The 21,530-nt window shown below is 38.0% G+C and overlaps 1 protein-coding gene across 11 annotated transcripts in view; it reads right to left on the bottom strand.

Annotated features, from left to right (window-relative positions):
- The window catches only part of FRRS1 (ferric chelate reductase 1), a 99,411-nt gene that overhangs the window by 34,496 nt on the left and 43,385 nt on the right, over window positions 1–21,530 (bottom strand). For 4 of the 11 annotated variants that reach the window (XR_009564619.1, XR_009564617.1, XM_060302362.1 and 1 more), the window contains exons 1-5: window positions 17,882–19,226; window positions 9,599–9,669; window positions 2,396–2,591; window positions 1,253–1,386; window positions 99–193 (exon numbers count right to left, since the gene is read on the bottom strand). Coding sequence is in view for 9 of the 11 variants with exons in the window: in XM_060302362.1 (XP_060158345.1) it covers window positions 99–193; window positions 1,253–1,386; window positions 2,396–2,591; window positions 9,599–9,658 (485 nt within the window). In the remaining 2 variants the exon portion in view is untranslated. Of the gene's footprint in view, window positions 1–98; window positions 194–1,252; window positions 1,387–2,395; window positions 2,592–9,598; window positions 9,670–12,109; window positions 12,237–12,367; window positions 12,407–17,881; window positions 19,227–20,096; window positions 21,268–21,530 lie in introns of those variants that run through there. The other 7 variants (XM_060302327.2, XM_060302316.2, XM_060302356.2 and 4 more) reach the window with 6 other exon arrangements.

Raw genomic sequence — 21,530 nt, 5'->3', positions numbered from 1 at the left:
GCTGCCATACAGGTGAATGTCCAATAGGTATAAAAAAAGATACAGACTATCATTATTTCAATTATACTAGTTACTGAGTTGTAAACTCTTCTACTCACAGAAACTTTATGTGGTTTGGGGCACTGCTTGGAGCATTCCAATAGACTTTAATTTCTCTTTTATTGGATGGACTTGTGTGACTCACAGCTGATCCCTGAAATAAAATGGAAAAGAACTACCATTCAGACACTCAATAGCTCAACATAGCTGGAACTACAGCCATTTTGCAAAGTAATTTACCATTGCATGACCTTGGCATTGTGGTAGACTTTTATTTAGAACAGGGACTCAGGTGCTCAATAAATACATGTTGATTGATTGACACCAAATTAGCAGCCGGCTCTATGAACAAACTAGAGTCAGCAGAAATTTAAGAACTGAAGAGAGTTATGAATACTGAGTGTGTTGATGTTATATAAAGCCTGCTCATTATTTCATTTATACTGTAAGTTTATTTTTTATTAATAGATGCAAACAGAATGCATAAGATTCATCAAAAGAAAAAATTCCTGCCTCCAAATATGCAATATTATATTTTATTAATTACTTTCTCTTGAACAATCTTGTTTCCCACATTCTTTCACCTGGCAAATTCCTACGCATTCTTTGAGGTCTAGCTAAGATAATCTCCACTCTCTCAATTCCCTCCAACCTGTGTGCAGCACCTCTGCTATGCTTCTCACCCACCCTGTGTATGGTTCTAATCTAAGTCATCATACTATTCCATTTATGTGTTTGTCCTATATCCATACGTTCTACTTATGTGCCATACAGCATATGCCCATATGCTTTACTTATGTGTAAGGCTATGAGCTCTTCAAAGAACAAGTCCTGTCCATCACCATAATCCATGCAGGAAAGTTCCTGGTATAATAAATGTTCATTAAATTAATTAATTACAAAAATTAGACCTCTGTTCCACTCTAGAACTCTATCTTCAATATTAACATCTTTCGAAATTCAATATAATAGGAGTCTATACTATATAAAATATCAAAAGCCATAAACTCTTCAAGCTGCAACCCTACCTCTTCTAGGATGTTGTATAAAAATATCTTGCCAGTAGAAAAATTAGGGAGAAAGTCTGATCAACATGAATGTACTCAGATGTCTGCAATGCATGGGTAATGTCATTGTTTATCTTGCAAACACCACCTTGTAGTGAAAAGACCCATGGAAACTGACAGAAATCAGTTTCAAACTAAACACAAACCTGTATATCTTCACAGGTCAGAAGCTGTGACACTTGACTGTCAATCAATGTGAAGGAGCCAATAGGAGGGCCAGTCAAATTCTCATCACGTGCTTCTAAGAGAAAGCCTTTAAATGGTGGCCCTGACAAAGTAACTAAGAAACAAACAAAAAGATAAGTTAAGAGTTTAGCAACATCCCCCAAAAAACACTGTTTAAAGGAGGTACATCACCAAATCGGGTGTATATATAGAAAGCTACTCCAGGAGAGAAAACAGTAGAGATCATCCTATAGTCAAAGAAATTCTAAACCGTGTTCCACAGGACATTATTCCATGAGATGTAATAGCCATTCCACAGGGAAGAAAAGGTTGGTTATGGTCAGAGTGTGGTCCATGGGGCCAAAGTAGTTTGAAAAATGCTGGTTGAAAGTAAATACTTTTGTCTTTACTGCAAACGTCTCAGGCCCTTTAACATTCTACTGTGCAGTATGAAACTGTAAGAAATATAATATATATAACAGAGTGTTCCAAATTAATTTTCCATATACCCTTTTTGCTAGAGCGTATCTATTAATATTCTGCATTTCTAAAGCTGCAGAAAATAGAATTTGTAAAATGCTTTTATAGATACATCCTTAATAGACTATTAAGTTTCAGCCTACCTTTTGCCAGAATTAGGGAAACACAAGAGATTATACTATGTCAAGAAGGATAAGGGTTTAACATCTTAAGCCAGATAAAATAAGCTTTATTTTATGTATTTCTATTGAGTAAATAGTACTGTTAATGAAGATATATTAAATAATGACAAAAACATATTTTCAAACCTATTCTGGGGAATTCCCTGGCAGTCCAGTGATTAGACTTGGTGCTTTCACTGCCAGGGCCGGGTTCATCGCTGGTCGGGGAACTAAGAGCCCGCAGGCCATGTGGTGTGTCCCAAAAAAAAAAACACCTATTCTGAATGGATAGTAAATATACTACTTAAGTAATATAATCATCTGTAGTAGTTAAACACAAAAATGAGAAGTATAAGATCATGGTATCTTATAAAAGCAGAGGAACAGATTAACTGAAACTGTATAAATCCAACAGTAATAAAGATTCAATTTACAGTAAAAAAGTGAAATTCAAAATGTAAATTGTTAATACCAGCACAGTACCTTTGATCTGCTCTCCTGGCCTGAATGTCATCTGATTCACTGAGATGTAGTAAGGGGGATCAGACTGTGGAGTATGACCATGTTCAGGAATCATTCCACGGCATGACTTCGTTACTTTTCCATTGGGATAATTAGCCACAGAACTAACAAGCAACAGAAGTATGAAGGCACCAAGGGTAAATCCAGGAACTGCCATCTCAAAAAGAAGATTAAAAGCACATTATTTTTAAAGGTAATTAATTAAAATATAAATGCTTTCACATCACAGGATAGTAAGTTCTAGACAACTATTTACTTTCATAGTCAGTTAACCACATTCTCAAATATATGTACTATAAAGAATGTGATGTGTGAAGTTTGTCCTGGATTTGAATCTCAGCTCTACCAGTTACCAACTGTGAAACTTTAAGCAAGTCATTAAGTCTCATCCCTTACCTGAAAAATAAGGAAACGAAAACCCTCCTTTCAAAACTGTTTTAATAAAATTTAGATACAGCCAAAGGTCTGACAAGGAAGATAGTAAATGTTAGCTTTCATTAGCATGATGGGGAAATAATAAAATAATCCAGTAAAAGCAAAAGGTTTTGCTCCACTTCATCCTAGAAAGCTTAAAGAACAAATAAGAAATGTTTCTTCTGGATTTAAATATCATCACCTGAATAAAGCTCTGATATGATTTCTCCCAACTTCCCATTAAACTAGTCATGGTGACAATTTAATTTGCAACACTGAAAACTGAGGCTAACAACCAATTGCAAGAGACAGTATTTCTATTACCTATAGCCCAAATACTTCTGAATTAAGAAACATGATTGTTAACCCAGGCAATTTTCTTCTCTCATCCAGTTTATCTGCCTCTTACCATCTGCCTAACAGAAAACCAGTCCCACCCTTGTCTAGCTCACTTTGTGCATATATGCAGAACCTGCAAATCATAGTATTTAACAAGGCTAGAGGTAGATGGGCAGGGACATGTTATATGGCAGTAAAGTCCACACAGTGGACAGGCTGCAGATGAGAAGAGCTCAAAGGCAGTTCATTCTCGACAGAAATGGGCGTTTTCTATATATGGTCATAGACAAAAATAAAAGCACCCTTAGAATCACTAGAACAAATTATCCTTTTATAGTCATGTAAATTATAAACCCCACATTGGACCAGAGCTAAACTATAGAAATTCCTGCTAGACACCAGAAATTGTGCTGGAGTTATACTCTTTAACCAGCCCTGCACATTACACCAGTAGCTACCAAGTAGATAGCTTTGGGTCCAACTCTATACCCCTATCTTTCATCAAACATTGATGCTAGATAGAATTCTTCTTATTTAAAGATAAGCAAAAGGAACAAATGAACCATTCAAGAGCTTCTGAAAAATTCTATATCATAAGAGCAGCATAAGATTTCTCTGTAGACTCAGAGGAAAAGCATAACCCTGAAAATAGTTAATTACGATAGGAAACAATATTTAAGAAAATAACTGCTAAGGAATGGAGCAATAGAAAATCTTCTGTTCAAACATGGCTTCCAGGTCCTTTCGTTAGGGGCAGACCTGATTTTAGGACCATACAAGGTTTACTGGAGAGGATCAAGGTAATTATTTTAACCATGTGATCTTGGCTAAGTTATTATGAAAATTAAATGCAGAAATGTGCCTCACTCAAAGAATGGTACAGTGGGAAGAGTTAGTTTGCTTTAACAAATATTTATTTGGCACTGACTTCCTGCCAGGTGAAAGTGGAAACCAGACTTTATTTCTAGTCTCTGCTATGCATTAAGTAGCTGAATAACATCAATCAGGTCACTTAATCTCTGTCTCAGTTTCTTCATTTGCAAAATATAACAGATGAACTGGAATAAATTCAGGGCAATACTAATATTACGATTTTAGGATAAAGCAAAGTGGAAAAGCATACTGGGAATTATTAGAGCATGAAGTATAAGATGGGAAAGGGAAGTGACAAAGACACCACTACCTGTCATTCATTAGGAAAATATAACAAACAAGGTCAGCGAGAGAAGTAGACAACAGCAATTACTTTGTCCTTAGTCAGATACTGACCACTCAAGGTAAAGTTCTATTTTCATAACAATGGCCAATGACGGTTTCCCAGTTAATGATTTAAGGAAACTTTTTCAAATGAATACATTAATTCAATAGGCAATCTATGCCAACAGATTGCATAGTTATGAAAAGGAATAAAGAGTTATACGTGGAAACATTTAAGCTAAAATTATGGAATGTGGATATGAGCTATTATATTACGAGATCATTCGTCAAACCCTGGAAAAACTTGTATGATTTTTGTATTTTGTATGATTTTTACAGGTATGTAAAATTTTGTATGATTTTTGCAGGTTTTTAATATTTTGTATGATGTTTATAGGTTTTTAATATTCACATTCTACCATGAGTATAATATAGAGAAATAAAAGAAAAGATATCATAACTTGCATTTTGTCATCCCAGGACAAAGACAGACCTATTAGTTTAAAAGGTTAAAAGAGAGGTTATCCTGATTCTCTAACTGAAATATTACCAAACCTGATGAGATTTATACAGTTTTCTTTCTTGCCTGAAAGACAGGCACTTAGTAAAAAGGTATAGCGACTGCCTTTACCATGCGCTACATACATCTCACATGAAGATAAAACTTCAAAACGAGTGTATTCTTTATTATCTGAATACCAGATATTGATAGGCCACTCAATATGCTATTACTGAACTAGGCCCAGTTAACAGTAGCCAAAAGTCTCCAGACCATCTGTCTTACTAGTCTGTTATGGTCCAGGAAATGGTTCCCTCTTGTTGCTTCTTCCCACAACTAGAGTTACACTATTACAATCAATGATCGTATAGTACTATATATTTGCTCAATTGTTTCAGGTTTCCTAATCATCACTAAATGTATCTGAGGTTCAGCCACACGTTGGTAATGCAAGAAACAATAATTGTGTAAAATAGGCAGAATACAAATAATACAGCTAGTAACATTAATAAGGTCATAAGTAAGAATTTAAGCTAAGAACTTCCATTAGGTATAGCCCAGTATCTCCCCAGGTCACCTGACCAGTTTGTTTCACACCAATCACTATCTTTAAGGGAAATAATATATTGGCATCGTACATAAAGTTCACCAAAGATGTCTGCATGTACAAGGTGTGTGATGGGTAATCAATCCCTTACTGGATTGAGAAAGGAATGTTATTTTTCAAGGAGTTACATGACTGGTGCCAGAAGAAAAATCGATCTTTATGGTTGAGCAGGTATTTCTGCCTTTGGGGAAGTCTGGTTAACCCATAATACAGATGCATAGTGCACACTAGGGGGGAGGGAGGGGGGAGTGCACACACAAAGGGGCAGAGAAAAAATATTATGTTTAAATTTTTCTTGTATTGCCTTAAAACGTGAATATTTATTTCATCATAACCATAATATACAAACACTGCAGTCCCTAAAGCACTTAAATGCTCCATTCAAAATTTCCATCAAGTACATACTACAAACAATGTATAAAGTAAATAACTACTTATTCAATATTGTTTTTATTTTATTTTATTACTAAAACTGCAATGGCATTATATTCTTTTACTTTGTTATAAGTATAAAATTTTCAATTAACTTATGAGTTAAACATGCTTTAGTTTCTGGGCTTTTGGCCTAGTGACAGAACCACCATTTATAATATTGCTTCCATTAAAAAATAGAATTGAAATTCCAAGCTGAATTAAAAGTTAATTTTGGGACACAGCACATGTGTAATTTCAGCATTTCATCTAGGATCTGGGGCAAACCTGGTAGGCCTGTGACCAAAACCTAGATGGACTGGGGTTAGAGGTACAAATAGATGTTCACTTGTACAGTGAGAGAATTAGGCAGAAAGTTTTAGAAAAGTAGGTAGAACCAGAGAAGGATAAGGAGGTTGATAAAATCAGAAAAGTTAAGACTAAGCACAAGAGATATACAGAAAGCAATGAAATTTCTATAACAATAAGAAAGGAAAGGATTACATTTTAATACGGGGTGGGGGCGGGGGGGGGAATAAAGGGGCCATAGTGTGAATAAGAAGAAAAAGAAACAGACATTTGGTGGGAAACTGGTAGATAGTACATCTAATGTAATCCTTACAACAAGCAGATATTATCATCATTTTAGAGATGAAGAAACTGAGGCCAGGGAGTGTACCCGAAACCGTGTACACTTTTAGGATTAGAACCTAAATCTAACTCCAACATTCTCATTCTCTTCACTCCACATCATTGCTCCCTCCTTGGAGAGAGAAGGATGTGGAAAGTAAACAGGTACAGCAAGAATCCAAATTTCACAATGAACAATGTGAGTGGGGGCATGCTGTGACAAACGTGAAATCTAAATTAGCCTACTTGGGCTTCCCTGGTGGCGCAGTGGTTGAGAGTCCGCCTGCCGATGCAGGGGACACGGGTTCGTGCCCTGGTCCGGGAAGATCGCACATGCCGCCGAGCGGCTGGGCCCGTGAGCCGTGGCCGCTGAGCCTGCGCGTCCGGAGCCTGTGTTCCACAACGGGAGAGGCCACAGCAGTGAGACGCCCGCGTACCAGGGAAAAAAAAAAAAGTAGTACAATGCCTAAAAACACTAAGTTGCCAATAAATGGTAGTTGCCATTATTTATAATCACTAGCAACTTTCCGCATCACCAGTATGTGCTAATTTCTTCTGAACACTATTGTGGTTAAACAACGGAGGTTTCCATATATTTCTTTCATCTGCATTTAACTTGTTCAAGCTTTCTGAAATATTTCAGAAAATTTGCTCCCCTTCTTTCTAGCAATTTAACTTTACATTCATAGAAAACTTCCACATCAAGAGTTAAATTGACTTTGATAGCTGGATCTCAAATTATAGGGAAATTGAAAAACAGGTCAAGTATTTCCACTTCCCCAGATAAAAATGTTTCAGACTCCATTTTCACAGCAGGAAGTACAGAGAAAAATGATTTTTTAAATAAAAAATGGGAATTATGACATTTTCAGTAAAGATTCTAAAAAACATAGAGCATAAAAAATGGTGGCACAATGAGATCTGTCAGGTCTGACAACCTAAAATGGTTGAAAAGAATTCTGAAAAGAATTTAGAGTTTAAGTAAAAAGAAAGGTAGAGGAAACCACTGAAGAAACAGGAATTGGGAGCTCTCTGATATAATTCTGATTCCTCTAATCACAGCATCATCAGAAAGCAACTTTTCCACTTTATTCATTCTCTGGAAAAATGATTGGAAGCAAATATCTTATTACACACAGAGCTTTCATCTGGATCATTCCACATGGCCCTCACAATAGTCCTGTCCTAAAAACAATATTAGGTGCTAAGTGGAATGGTCCCTTCTCTAAAGGCACAAAACTAATAGATGAAACAAAAGCAAATACCATTAATATATCATTTAAATGATGTTACTATTTATTGAATGCCTGTTCTATTCTAGTCAACATAGTAGGTGCTTCACATGTATGAACTCTAATCCCTGGAAAAAACAAAAACGTATTTTTATTGCATGGAAATTGAAGCTCACAGAGGTTATTTAAAAAAAAAAAAAAAAAAACTACTGCCTAAGATCACATAGGGACAGAACAGGAAAAAAACTGCATTTTATTATGGCAATTGAGAGGTAAAGGAGAATATGATAGAAGCGCTAAGGGCTCACAACATATCAGGCATCATGTCAAGGACTTAGCACACATTCCTCAAAACAACCCAGGAAGGTGTGAGGGGTATTATTGTCCCCAGTATGTAAAACAGGGCACTGATTAAGATTCTTGCCAAAGTCACAGCAAATGAGTGGTGAAAAGTATGATCTCCAGTCTAGTCTGTGAGGTTTTAACCACTAAGTTATCCACAGCTTCAAATCAGACACTAAAAGCTGACACAGTAATCCCACAGGAAAAGGGATTCAGAATGAGCACACTTTGGGAGCAATAAAAGAAGTAGAGATAGAAAGAGCAAAGTGAGAATGGACTTTGGAGGGCAGTGAAGAATAGCCTAACTAGGTCCAAGGTCAAATGTTAGAAACAGTCGTTATAAAAAATACTATAAATCTGGTCTCTCTTCATGACCCTTACATGAAGATATCAATCCCCAAGACTGTTTTCCTTGACCCCCACATTTCTCTACAGGCTATCCCTTCCATAGCTTCAATTATCACCCCTGAATAATATTTCCCAAGCCTTTCAATTGCCCCCATCCCGCATCTCCACAATGCTTCAACTCAAATTTCCAACTATACATAGATTTCTGTTTGGATGACATTAAGCTCAATTTTTCTGAAATGAAATTCATTATTTTTTCCTCCAAACTAGTTCTTGAATCTGACTTTCCTATTTTGACGGTGGCCTATCAACACATTTCTAGTCAACAAGATTTGAAATCCCAGGACTTCCCTGGTGGCTCAGTGGTTGGGAGTCTGCCTGCCAATGCAGGGGACACAGGTTCAAGCCCTGGTCCAGGAAGATCCCACATGCCGCGGAGCAACTAGGCCCGTGCACCACAACTACTGAGCCTGCGCTCTGGAGCCCATGAGCCACAACTACTGAGCCCACGTGCCACAACTACTGAGGCCCACGCACCTAGAGCCCATGCTCTGCAATCGGAGAGGCCACCACAGTAAGAAGCCCGCACACCACAAGAAAGAGTAGCCCCCGCTCGCTGCAGCTAGAGAGAGCCCGTGTGCAGCAGCGAAGACCCAACGCAGCCAAAAACTGATTTAAAAAAAAAAAGATTTGAAAGCCCAAGTTCTCAAGATTTGACTCCAAACACTCTTTGGGACCCCAATTTCCAAATAAGTTCAGCAGATTCGACCTCCACCCTTCCGGACATCTACCTAGCCCTTCTGTTTCTCTCTTCTACCTTCCATTCCCTCTATTACATCTGTCTGCAGTTTTCCATTCGGACACCACCTTCAAGCACAAAGCCTTCATTATCTGTCACCCAGATTCATGAAATACTCTCAATTGGCCTCCCTGTTTCTGTATCTCCATTCGAATCCTACGCAACACCACAAGACCATTTTCCTAAGGCACAATTCTCATCATATCACTCCGCTCACCAAAAACCTTCAACAGCTTCCCTGGAATTATTCAATTAAAGACAAAAGCATTAGGCATTTAATGTGTATTCAGCCCAATCCATGTTCTATCAACAATGTACCATTTGTACTTATTTCTGGAACAAGTACCTCACTTTTTTTCCTCTCCATGTTCTGTCTTCTAACTGGGACCTCCATTATGCCATCCATCAAATTCCTACCTATGTAAAAACAGATATATGTTAAATGGGAAAAAAAATAGATACAGAAAATATCTGAACACTGTGCTTAAACTATGTTAAAAATAAAGGTACATTGCCTATTATTTCATGTAAAATGCAAAAGACTGATAATATCCAATATAAGCAAGCATGTGGAGAAATAAGTGTGCTCATACACTGAAGAGTATAAACTGCTGCAATATTTTTGGAGGAAATTTGACAATTTCCTACTAAACTAAAATATGTTTAATCTTTGACTGAGGAATTTCACTTCTAGGAATTTATCCTATAAAAAACCCCACACAACTAACAGCACAGGGAATACAGTCAACATTTTATAATAACTTTGTATGGAGTATATTCTATAGAAATGTGAATTACTATGTTGTACACCTGAAACTAATATAATATTGTAAGTCAATAATACTTCAATTTAAAAAAAAGAAAGAAAGAAAGAAAAAGAAAACCCCCACAATTATGCAATGATTATTTGTAATAGCAAAACTTTAAGACAATTTAGGTGGTTACAAAAATATACTATGCTATACCCAGACTCTAAAATACTGTGTACCCACCACTACAGATAACCAACAAGGATCTATATATAGCACAGAGAACTATATTCAATATTTTGTAATAACCTATAAGGGAAAAGAATCTGAAAAAGAATAGACATATACATATGTGTGCATGTAATTGTGTGTGTGTGTGTGTATATCTGAATCACTTTGCTGTACACCTGAACTTAACACATCATTGTAAATCAACTATACTTTAATAAAAACAATTTAAAAATAAAATACCGTGTACCCATTTAAAAGAATGAAATAGAGTAGACGACGACCAAAATAACAGCTAATAATTCCTGACTGCTTTCTAAGAGCTAGGCATTCTTTTAAGTCCTTTACGAGTGTTAACTCTTTTCAGAAAAGCTTAGGACGTGAATCTGCATGTACTTAGGTGGAAACATGCTCTTGTCACAATGAGGAATGAAAACAAGCAAACTACAAAATGATACATAATGTACCAAGTGCATATAAAAGAAAAGGGAAAAGAAAAAACACCATGCTTTAACCGTTCTCAATAGTGGTTACCCCCTAGGAAACTGTTTTCAATATGGGAAAAGAAGTGGACTTCTTCTTTTTAATCCTCTTTGAATTTTGCATATTTTTTAAAGCCTGTAGTGCTTTGTAATTTAAAAAACACTACAAGACATGCATATTTGAAGACTATAAAGAAACACATTAAATTAATTGTAAGGTGTTCAGATTTTTTTCTTTTTTCTATTTTCAAACATTCTATATTACTTTTACTGTTATTGTCATTCAAGGTCCATTTAAAATGCTATCAGCTACTCTGTCCTATGAGACAGTGTGTGGTAAGGACTTTGAAATCACACAGACCTAGGTTTGAATCCAGCAGGTACCACCTTAATGACTGACCTTGGACAAATTATTTAATCTCACTGGGCCTAAAATTTCTCATTTTGTTAGAGACAATGCTACCAATATCAAGGGATTTATGTGAGGATTAAATGAAATAACATCTACAAAACATTTAGCACAGTGCCCACCATAAAGGTCTTCCATTAAAATCCTTTCTTCCTTGGAATTTTGCCTAATTCCGCCAACTTTCACCAGTCTCTTCTGGGACGCTCCAAAAGCTTTGGTTTTTTTGCTAATAAAAAATTTTTCGGCCACAACTGGTTGACTTGTCTTAAGGCAAATTTCTGAAGGCAGCAAAGGCATCCTACTCCTTGATTTCCTTTCACAATGACTAGCAGACAACCTTGAAAACAGCACTCAATGCAATGTACTACAATGTGATTTCCAGGGAATCTGACATTACCTAAGTGGACAGGTGTGAAACAGAAGGTACAGCCAGCAAAAAGAATCCACGTACTGGCTTATTAAAAGACTTAGTAGAACACATCCCTTTAAACAAAACCATCCTTTAAAAAGTCTAGCTCGTTGTTTTCAGTAAATCAATAGACCAAATTTTAGCCTCCCACTTCTCCACTATCCAAGTAAACATTCAAATCCTTCTACTTTTTCATTAATTCAGAGAAAAAAGAAAATATCTGAACTAAGAAGTTTAGCTTTATAAAGAAATACTTCTAATAATACATTTACAAACGGAAAACTCCCCTTTGCCCTTAGGGCAGCACAAGACAGGGCAGAGGTAACACCTAGTCACCCCAGAGAGTCTCTGAAATTCTAAAGGCACACCAGAGGTGGGGGTGAGGGGAGCTAAGATTTCTAAATTAAAAGACACTTTAAAAGCCAAATAGGGCTCTAAGTAACCTCCATATAGGTAATTACGCCATTAGCTTTAGATAAAAAGGGAGTTTCCGTTGCTTAAAATTAAAAACAAAAAATAAAAACACTGATGCATGAATAAAGTCAATGCTTTTCATGATCCCAGACACGTCTCTACTTACAATCACCCTTTTCATGGGATTAAAGCTCCGTAGTCAAAGTCACGTGTCTTGTCATTAATCTAACTCGTTCGTGAGCACTCATTAGCTCAACACAAGCTCGCAAGCTCCAGAACAGTTTGTTAATAAAGCATCCATCCTGCGTCGCCGACCGCCCGGGTCAGCACAGGCGCCTGCTCTCTCAGTACTGTCACCGAGCTGGATTCAATTTGTAAGCGCTTTGCGAAGAGCTCGGACATAAAGAAAACAGGAGACACTTACCTCGAGAAGCAAAGGCAGCCTATCCAGCTTCCGGTTTTGTTACAACTTATATCTCATTTCAGCAGCTGGGTGGAGCCAGTTTACCCATAAAGAAAAGAGAACGTTTCCCAAACTGAAACGGAAAACTGGATTTGCAAGACCAGTGCTAGTCTTAGGACTCAGTTTCTGAGAATTAACCATTCTATTTTACACAAAGGAACACTTTTTTCCAACTAATAATTGTTTCACTGAGAAAATTAAGTTCTTGTCTTTTACTATAAAACCATTTGAAAATACAACCTGTTCTATATAATGCTAAGTAAAGACAAACCAAAGAACCTGTTTGTGTTTAGGTTAGGGTTGCCAAATTTAGCAAATTAATGTATAGGATGTTAAATTAGAATTTCAGATAAACAACAAATAATTCATTAACATAAGTATTGTCCTATGCAATATTGGGGATATACTTATATTAAAAAGTGATTCATTGTTTTCCTGAAATTCAAATTTCTATTTTATATGGCAACCCTATCTAGAGAATAACAGTAATTAGCAAACTATTCCAATTAACTACAAAAGGTGTAATAGAATCAGACTGCATAGAAATGAAGCCTTTGAAAGTGTAAATGACATAATGCAAAAGAATTCTTTTATTATGCAAAATTTACCTTGGAATTTAGGAGTTCTGTTTGTTTTTGTTTCTTTTTAAGCCTTTAATCATTGTTTTTCCAAGATTCTTTTTGCAAAAAAAAAAATCAGGTCTAGGAAAAGATAATGTTCTGAAAATATTAAACACTTCAGACCATGACTAACATGTGCAGACTGGAAAACAGACTTTGTCACAGACGCCGTGACCTGTGATCACTGGTTGGCAATCACACTAGTAAACTCTAGAACCATTTCTAAAGGGGAGAAAAGTAGGGAAAGAACACCATCACTTTAATCTTTCTCTTTAGGAACTTGTCACAAGTAACAAAAGCCCCCTTTACAGGATTTTAGAGAGAAGCTTTATATAAAGAAGATGCAGCTCTGGTTTTCTATCCTAAAGCTGCTTGGAACGTGAATGAATTTAAACTAAGTCAGTTGATCTTCAGTCCTTCTATATAAAGCGCCAAGTGGTGACATAACTTTCTCTAGTTTTAGTTAGACTCTTTCCAGTAATAGTCCCCAGTGGACACTTTACATGCCAAAAGCGTGATAAAAAGTCTATAAAACAAATAATTCTTAGAATATACTATCATAATCTTTAATCCTAAAGTACAGTAGAAAAAACTGAATGGAGAGGCTTAGCACTATCTAAAACTACCCTTTCCAGGCCTGTCATTTCCCTGAAAGTCCCCAGTTATAATTCCCCTTATCATTCCCTCCCAGAAGTTCACCTCTACGGGGTTCTTCATCAGCTACTTGTCAGCTGCCAGAAAGGAAACCCAATTTATTAAAGTCTACAATGGACCTTGGACTCTGAGAAGTACATACTAGCCTATTGGGGCCTGCTCTCATGTCTCTAAATTAGCAGTTCTCAAATTTTTTTGGTTTCAGGACCCCTTTGCAACTCCTAAAAATTATTGCAGCCTCTAAGAGATGTTTGGTTATGGGGGTGATGTCTGTCAATATCTATTGTATTAAAAAAAATAAAGTGAGAAATATTTAAATACTTATTCACAAATTCCACAAATTTATTTATGGACAAATGACAATAATGAACTCTACATGTTGACATGATATTTTTTTACTCTTGCTTTTATAAATGTTTTTCAAAAATAAGAATTTAGTGAGAAGAGTAGTATTGTTTAAATTTTTACAAATTTCTTCTGTGCCTGGGTTAATAGAAGACAGCTGAATTCTCATATCTTCTGTATTCAGTCTGTTGCAATATCATATAAGCACATCATGCAGCCACTGGAAAAATCTACTGCATACTCATAAGAGAATGAGAATGAATAAGGCAAATAAAGTATAGCAAGAACAATAATAACGATCTATTGAGCTTCTGTTTTGACCGAGGCACATGAATTATCCTATCCAAGTCTCACAAGGACTCTAGATAAAAGGTATTTGTTATGGACATTATGCAGCTGAGAAGGCTAAGAATGTGCCTCGCTAAGTAAATAGCCCAAGGTCAGGCAGAGAAAAGTGACAGACCCGGTTCTAAGCCAGAGCTATTAACTCTCTACACTGTCAAGTGTGAATGAGGGCTGATGGGCCAAGCTTAAAAACGGGAGCGGTGTGTTTCACTGGTGGCGCAGTGGTTGAGAGTCCGCCTGCCGATGCAGGGGACACGCGTTCGTGCCCCGGTCCAGGAAGATCCCACATGCCGCGGAGCGGCGAAGCCCGTGAGCCATGGTCGCTGGGCCTGCGCGTCAGGAGCCTGTGCTCCGCAACGGGAGAGGCCACAACAGTGAGAGGCCCGCGTACCGCAAAAAAAAAAAAAAAAAAACACAAAAAACGGGAGGGGGAAGGGTAAGCTGGGACAAAGTGAGAGAGTGGCATGGACATATATACACTACCAAACGTAAAATAGATAGCTAGTGGGAAGCAGCCGCATAGCACAGGGACATCAGCTCGGTGCTTTGTGACCACCTAGAGGGGTGGGATAGGGAGGGTGGGAGATGCAAGAGGGAAGAGATATGGGGACATATGTATATGTATAATTGATTCACTTTGTTATAAAGCAGAAACTAACACACCATTGTAAAGCAATTATACTCCAATAAAGATGTAAACAAAAACAAACAAAAAAAACCCTTCCTATTATAGTCAACATTTCATTAAAAATTACATTGAAGTAAAATATCTCCAATTGATTAGACCCTGCCTCAACTCAATAAAACCAAACCCACTGTCTAAAATGGACTCATTCTCACTCAGCCTTTAATTATGGCCATCTCATCCAAATTCATCCAAATTCATCCCCTCTTCTCTATCTCCACTGCCATCACTCTGGCTTAGGTCCTCATTACTTTTCAGCTGGACTATGGTCATTATCTACTAAGTGCCTCCAGTTTCTCATCAACCTAATAAGCCATCCCACATGCTATCATATTAATCTTTCTAAAGTATAAGTCACATCATGTAATTCTTCCGCTCAAAAAACCTTCACTTACTACTTATTACTGAATGAATGAATGTCCAGATTCCATATACAGATGGTAAAATGAAATAATATCTGTAAATCACAGTGCCTGACACAGAAGTGTTTAAAAAATCATACTTAAAAGAAAAAAAACTTTTTTTGATTTGTGAATGAGATGCCCCATCTTCCCAGTGCTTCACAATAAGAAATTTTTCCAAAATTACCCATGAACTTCTAACCAAACTCTGTTCACTAAATCCATATTTCACATGTTCTCTGAAAACACAAGCCATTCTCAGTATTAGATTAGTAGTAGCAACATTCTTCTTCATAATTTTCTTTCTACCAGTTCCAGGTCACTTCACATTATTCTCCTCTAAACACAGCCTACTCCTTAAATTACTCAACATAATGCGATTTCTCTATGATGAATGATCCTAAAGAATATCTGCCACTTCACCCAAACCCTGGCTAAAATTATCTGTGTCTTCAAAAGATAACTAACGTTGTGGAAAGTGTCCAAAACGTTTAGCTTATATGAAAAGGTTGTTTTGGGACAGCATTCTTGAGAACACGGAAATGTCCTCGCACACAAGAGACATCTGGCTGAAGGATCACAAATGGTTCCAGCACCTCTTTGAAGTGTTCAGAGAATTAAGCATCCTGGAACGACTTGTTCATGTTGTTTAAGAACAAGAAAAGCTTTAACAATTTAATTACTTTAATGGGTTCGCAAATGTTTTTGTACGAACTTGCCTGCAGGCCGAAACATATTTTGAAGCCGATGATCTGTATCTGATTTCTATTTTTTACTAGCTGAAAAACAAGCTCATTGTGTATCCAGTAAATAAATATGTGGACGGGCAGAGGTCTGGGACTCTTGACTGTTGGAGTCCTGAGTCCCCTGCTGTTCATCTGTTTAAATCCATTCTCCTTGTCCGCCTCTTCTTCGGGACCCGAACGACAACACTAATGTTATTACTGAGACCCAATTCTGACTTCTCTGGATAAAATTAATCTCTTGAAAAAATCTTTACTTTCACCATAATTTTTTTTACCATAAAAAAAATGGAGATGATCTGAAGTCATAAAAGTCTACTGTAATGTAAATACATAGAGGATAACTCTTTGTGGCACAGGACATTGCCTTCTAGTAATTATTTTCAATTGAGATATTTCCTTGTTGTAACACACTGTCCTGCTCATGTAGAATGTCTAAGCATTCCACTATTCGAGCTATAAAATACAGAAACCCTGCTCTACCCATTAATAGTGATAACCCAAAAAATGCCACTACACATTTCCAAAGTTGCAGCAGGAAGCAGATATAAGGTATGAGAGTGGATCCACTGTGTAAAGCTGTGATTAGATGAGTCACTCTGAGTCCCTGTGGAATGAAGCATTTTGCTTTTGAAGAAAATAAATACCAACAGGAGAAAGACCTAGAGTATTACCGCATTTTAGTAATAGTACTGCTTCTTTAGGTTGACAGGTGAACTCAAAAGAAGCTTGGCTTAAAACGAATGTGAAAAGGCAAAGGAGTGTGGTGAAAAGAGCACGAGATCATTCTAGACAAATCACTTATCTTCTCTGTTTTTGTTACCTCAGGAGTAAAAATGAGACTTCCCTGGTGGTGCAGTGGTTAAGAATCCGCCTCCCAATGCAGGGGACACAGGTTAGAGCCCTGGTCTGGGAAGATCCCACATGCCGCGGAGCCCGTGCACCACAACTACTGAGCCTGCGCTCTAGAGCCCACGAGCCACAACTACGAGCCCATGTGCCACAACTACTGAAGCCTGCGTGCCTAGAGCCTGTGCTCCGCAACAAGAGAAGCCACCGCAATGAGAAACCCGTGCACCACAACGAAGAGTAGCCCCCACTCGCCGCAACTAGAGAAAGCCCACGTGCAGCAACGAAGACCCAAACGCAGCCAAAAATAAATTAATTAATTTTTTTAAAAAATTAAGAAAAGCAAAAGAGTAAAAATGAGGGATTACAACCGGAACCATATATCCTCTAAGGTTCCATGCCAAATTCTGAATGCAGGTTTCTGATGTCCAAGAAGAGACACATAATGGACCAGAAAAATACTAGATTTTTAGGGCAAAGGTCACTTAAAAGGAAAAGAATTATCACAATCATCCAACAAATATTTTGTCAAGGACCTACAATATGGCAGATATTGTGCTAGGCACTAACCTATATTTGTACAAAATGGTTCTACATCTACTCTAATATACTGTGATTTCTTAGGTGGATGAGAAAGAAAAAAAAAGAAAAGAAAAGAAAGAAAGAAAGAAAGGAAGGAAGGAAGGAAGGAAGGAAGAGAGGGAGGGAGGGAGGGAGGGAGGAAGGAAGGAAGGGAGGAAGGGAGGAAGGAAGAGGCACAATTACCTGGTAAACCCATGTGCCTACACACACGCAGTCTCCAGAAGCTGGAGAGACAAGGAACAAATTCTCACCTAGAGCCTGTGGAGGGTGTGTGCTTCTGCCAACATCTTGACTTTGGCCCAGTGATATTGATTTTGGACTTTTGGCCTCCAGAACTGTGAGAGAATAAATTTTTGTTGTTTTAGATCCCAAGTTTATGGTAATTTGTGTCAAACAATAATCAGTATTGAGGCAGCAAAGAAAAAACAGCTTTATTTGGGGTCTTAGGAATTGCAATTTGGGAGACACAGATTCAGGGAAAACCGAAAGAGTGTTCTGGGGAAGAGAAAGAGTCAAGGGCCCACAAAGACTAAAGCCACATGGCTGCCAAAGAACCGTGACCACCCCTGATGCACGTCAGGAAACGTCTGTCCTCCAGGAATCATGAGCTGCTCTAGGGCAAGGGCCCAAACAAGCAGACAGGCTGCCAGGAGCCACCCTAGAGTAACGGTCCAACAAGGATTCTGAGTAGGACAAGAATCAAAAGACCAGATTTCATCCAGGCCAAGATGCACACAAGTCACACCTCCTCAATGGCCTCCTGGCTCATTTTAGAGAGCTCTCTTAGCAACACCAACTCCATTTTTATTTTCCTTTAACATTTGTTACAGTAGCCACAGGAAACTTATCAACTCCCCTTTCCAATTTCTTCTTTATTTTTATCAATTAGTGGTACCCATTTTCCTCACCACTCAAACTAAACCTGGAGGACTTTCAACGTTTTTGTCTCTTTCATATTTTATAGCTTAGAGTTTTTCAACTCAGAGCCACAACCCATTTGTCAGTGGACTGTAAAATCTTTAGTGGTCACAATCAGAAAACTGTTAATGAAATAAAATAGAAAAAAAATCTGAGAAAATACCTTTATATGATAAGGGTAAGTGAATGCTATTTCATGAGCTTTTCTGATTATGAGTAGATATATCCTGGTTTGTGAGATGAAATGTATTTCTTACTGTGGGCAGCAGCCCAAAATGTTGAAACCAATTGCTTTTAATTTCCCCAAGTCAATTATCAGTTCCTTCTTTCTCAATATTGTTGGGAATGAAGAAATTTTACTCTACCCTTCTAGGTTCTTCTGGATGGTTTAAGAATTAAATTGACACGAAACAGAATAACAAGAGAAAATCAAACAAAAGTTTAATAACATGAACACCTGGGAGAGAGCCAGGAAAACTGAGTAACTTGCCAAAATGGCCTAAATCCTCACCTTAAGTACCATCTTCAGCTAAAGACAAAAGAGGATGCTGGGGGTAGTAGTTTGGGCAATTTAAAGAGGAGGAAGGTAATTGACATAGAGGTAGAAAAGTAAATGTTTGGTAAATAAATGTTTGCTGGGCCATGCAGAGACTATGGGACACAGAGTGGACTCTGATCTCTAGGTCCAGCTGAGTCCCCATCCCTCCCCCTCCCCCGACCACACTTATATCTCTGGTGATCGCTCTATTCTGGGAACAGGCCCTTTATCTAAATTATTTAGGCAGCCAAGGAGAATGTAGAAGAGAGACTTCCTGAGTCTTCTGTTTCTTAAAAATAATCAGCTTCAATTAATCCTCATGCCAGAGAGACACATTTAGGGGTGGCAAATTTTGCTCCCCTACAATACTTATATGTAAGCCTTCTTCCCACAGACATTAGACTATCGAGGGCCAAAGGCAAAAACAGAATGTGTAAGAGAAAGGGGATAGGACAAAAAAAATAATAATAATAGGCAGTCTGGAAATAGTGAAACTTTTTGTCCATTTTTAGCATAAGTGAATTCACTGATAGCTAAAAGAGTCCAGTCTGGATGGTGTGCCATTGAGCAGGCTGGCTGGAGTCAACAAAGATAATAATTTCAGTAGTTTATGGATTCTCCAGGAAACTTTGATAATCCCTATGGAGCAAACAGGAGCAGCTGTCTCTTTATGATGGCTGCCATGTCTGTCCATTGGTCCCAACTCTGAGAGGCACTTCTGCACTCATCTAATACTCTCCTCTAGTCTCTTACTTCCCATCAGCCAACAGCAGAGCTGAGTACTGATCACATCAGTGATCTAAGTGCTTAGGAGCGTTGCTTAGTAACTAATCACTCCCAGTGCCTTCTCTGGGTCTAAATCTTTAACACACTGTTCTCTGCTGACCCCAGTAGGCCACGTTTGCTCTTCTCTAGCCTAAAATGGGATATTTTCTTTTAAGATGTTAAAAATAAGACTCTAAGTTCAGAACACTGAATAAATTCTTGACCTGAATTACTAATAACTTTACCTCTCTGAGAGCAAAGGAAGCAACAACCAGAACTTTATCTCTTGAGTCAATTCTGATCAGCGGAGAAATTTTGATGAATCCAAAGATAGAAAACTTGAGGGAAACAGGAAGAAATTGGAAGTGGTGGCATCTATTTGGATGGGAAGATTGGTGGGAAACAGGGGAGGAGCAGGTTTGAAGGGTAGAAACCAAGAGATGAGTGTTGGATATATTAGGTTTTAGATGCCATTAAAATATTCAAGTGAAGATATCTTTTCATATACATGTATGAAGATACACATTTGAGTCATTGGCACTATGGTGTGAGCATGGATGGAAAAAAGAAGAGGTCTAAAGAATAAGCCTCAAGTGCACTAATGTTTAGAGGCTGGGAAGAACAGGCAAGTTCAGTAAAGGAAATTGTGATTGATTGGCCAGTAAAGTAGGAAGATAACTGAGAGAGTCCCAAAATGTAGAAAGTGGTACCGGAGGTGGATGAGGTCCATCATGTCCAATGTTGCTGAGAGGTTGAATATACTGGAGACTAACAATTGACAAATGAGCATGGTTCTCAGAGTCACCTGTGGACCTCCTGCATCAGAATTACCTACTGACTAAAATGAGATTTCTGGGCCCACCTCAGACCTACTGGACAGACTTTGTAGGAAGGCACTCAGAACTGTGCACTTAAACAAGAATAGGGTTATTCTCACATACCCAAGAGTTGCTGTATTAGAGTTTTTGTCATTTGAATGATATCAGTCATTTCTCTAGACCCATGGTTCTCAGGCTTTAATATGCATCAGAATCATCTGATGGATTCCTTAAAACACAGTTTACTAGAACCCACCTCCAGAGTTTCTGATTCAGGAAGACTGGGGTAAACCTGAAAAATTGCATTTCTAACAAGATCCTGGCAATGCTAATGCTGTTAGTCTGTGGCTACAATTTGAGAACCACTGTACCAATTTTTTTTTAAAGGCCCTTTAAAAACAGAGTAAGAGGGGCTTCCCTGGTGGCGCAGTGGTTGAGAGTCCGCCTGCTGACGCAGGGGACGCGGGTTCGTCCCCAGGTCCGGGAAGATCCCACATGCCGCGGAGCATCTGGGTCCGTGAGCCATGGCCACCGAGCCTGCGCGTCCGGAGCCTGTGTTCCGCAACGGGAGAGGCCACAACAGTGAGAGGCCCACGTACTGCAAAAAAAAAAAAAAAAAAAAAAAAAAAACAGAGTAAGAATATGTGTGATTCAAAATGTAGCCCCCTTCCCTGGCTAATAAAACTCTAAGATAACATGGTCTTCGAGATAATAAATTTCTCTCAAGTTTTCTCTCTCTCACCATAGCTGGAATTTCTTCTTCAGGGAAGCCTCTGCTTTTAAGGCCTTTTAACATGCTCATCACTGCACCATGCTCACCCCAATATCTCGGACAATCTCCCTTACCGAAAGTCAACTGAT

The sequence above is a fragment of the Globicephala melas genome, chromosome 1 (genome assembly GCF_963455315.2).
Source record: "Globicephala melas chromosome 1, mGloMel1.2, whole genome shotgun sequence".
Classification (NCBI taxonomy): domain Eukaryota; kingdom Metazoa; phylum Chordata; class Mammalia; order Artiodactyla; family Delphinidae; genus Globicephala; species Globicephala melas.
Note: the sequence above shows the minus strand (reverse complement) of the source record. Positions and strands in the feature narration are given on the sequence as shown.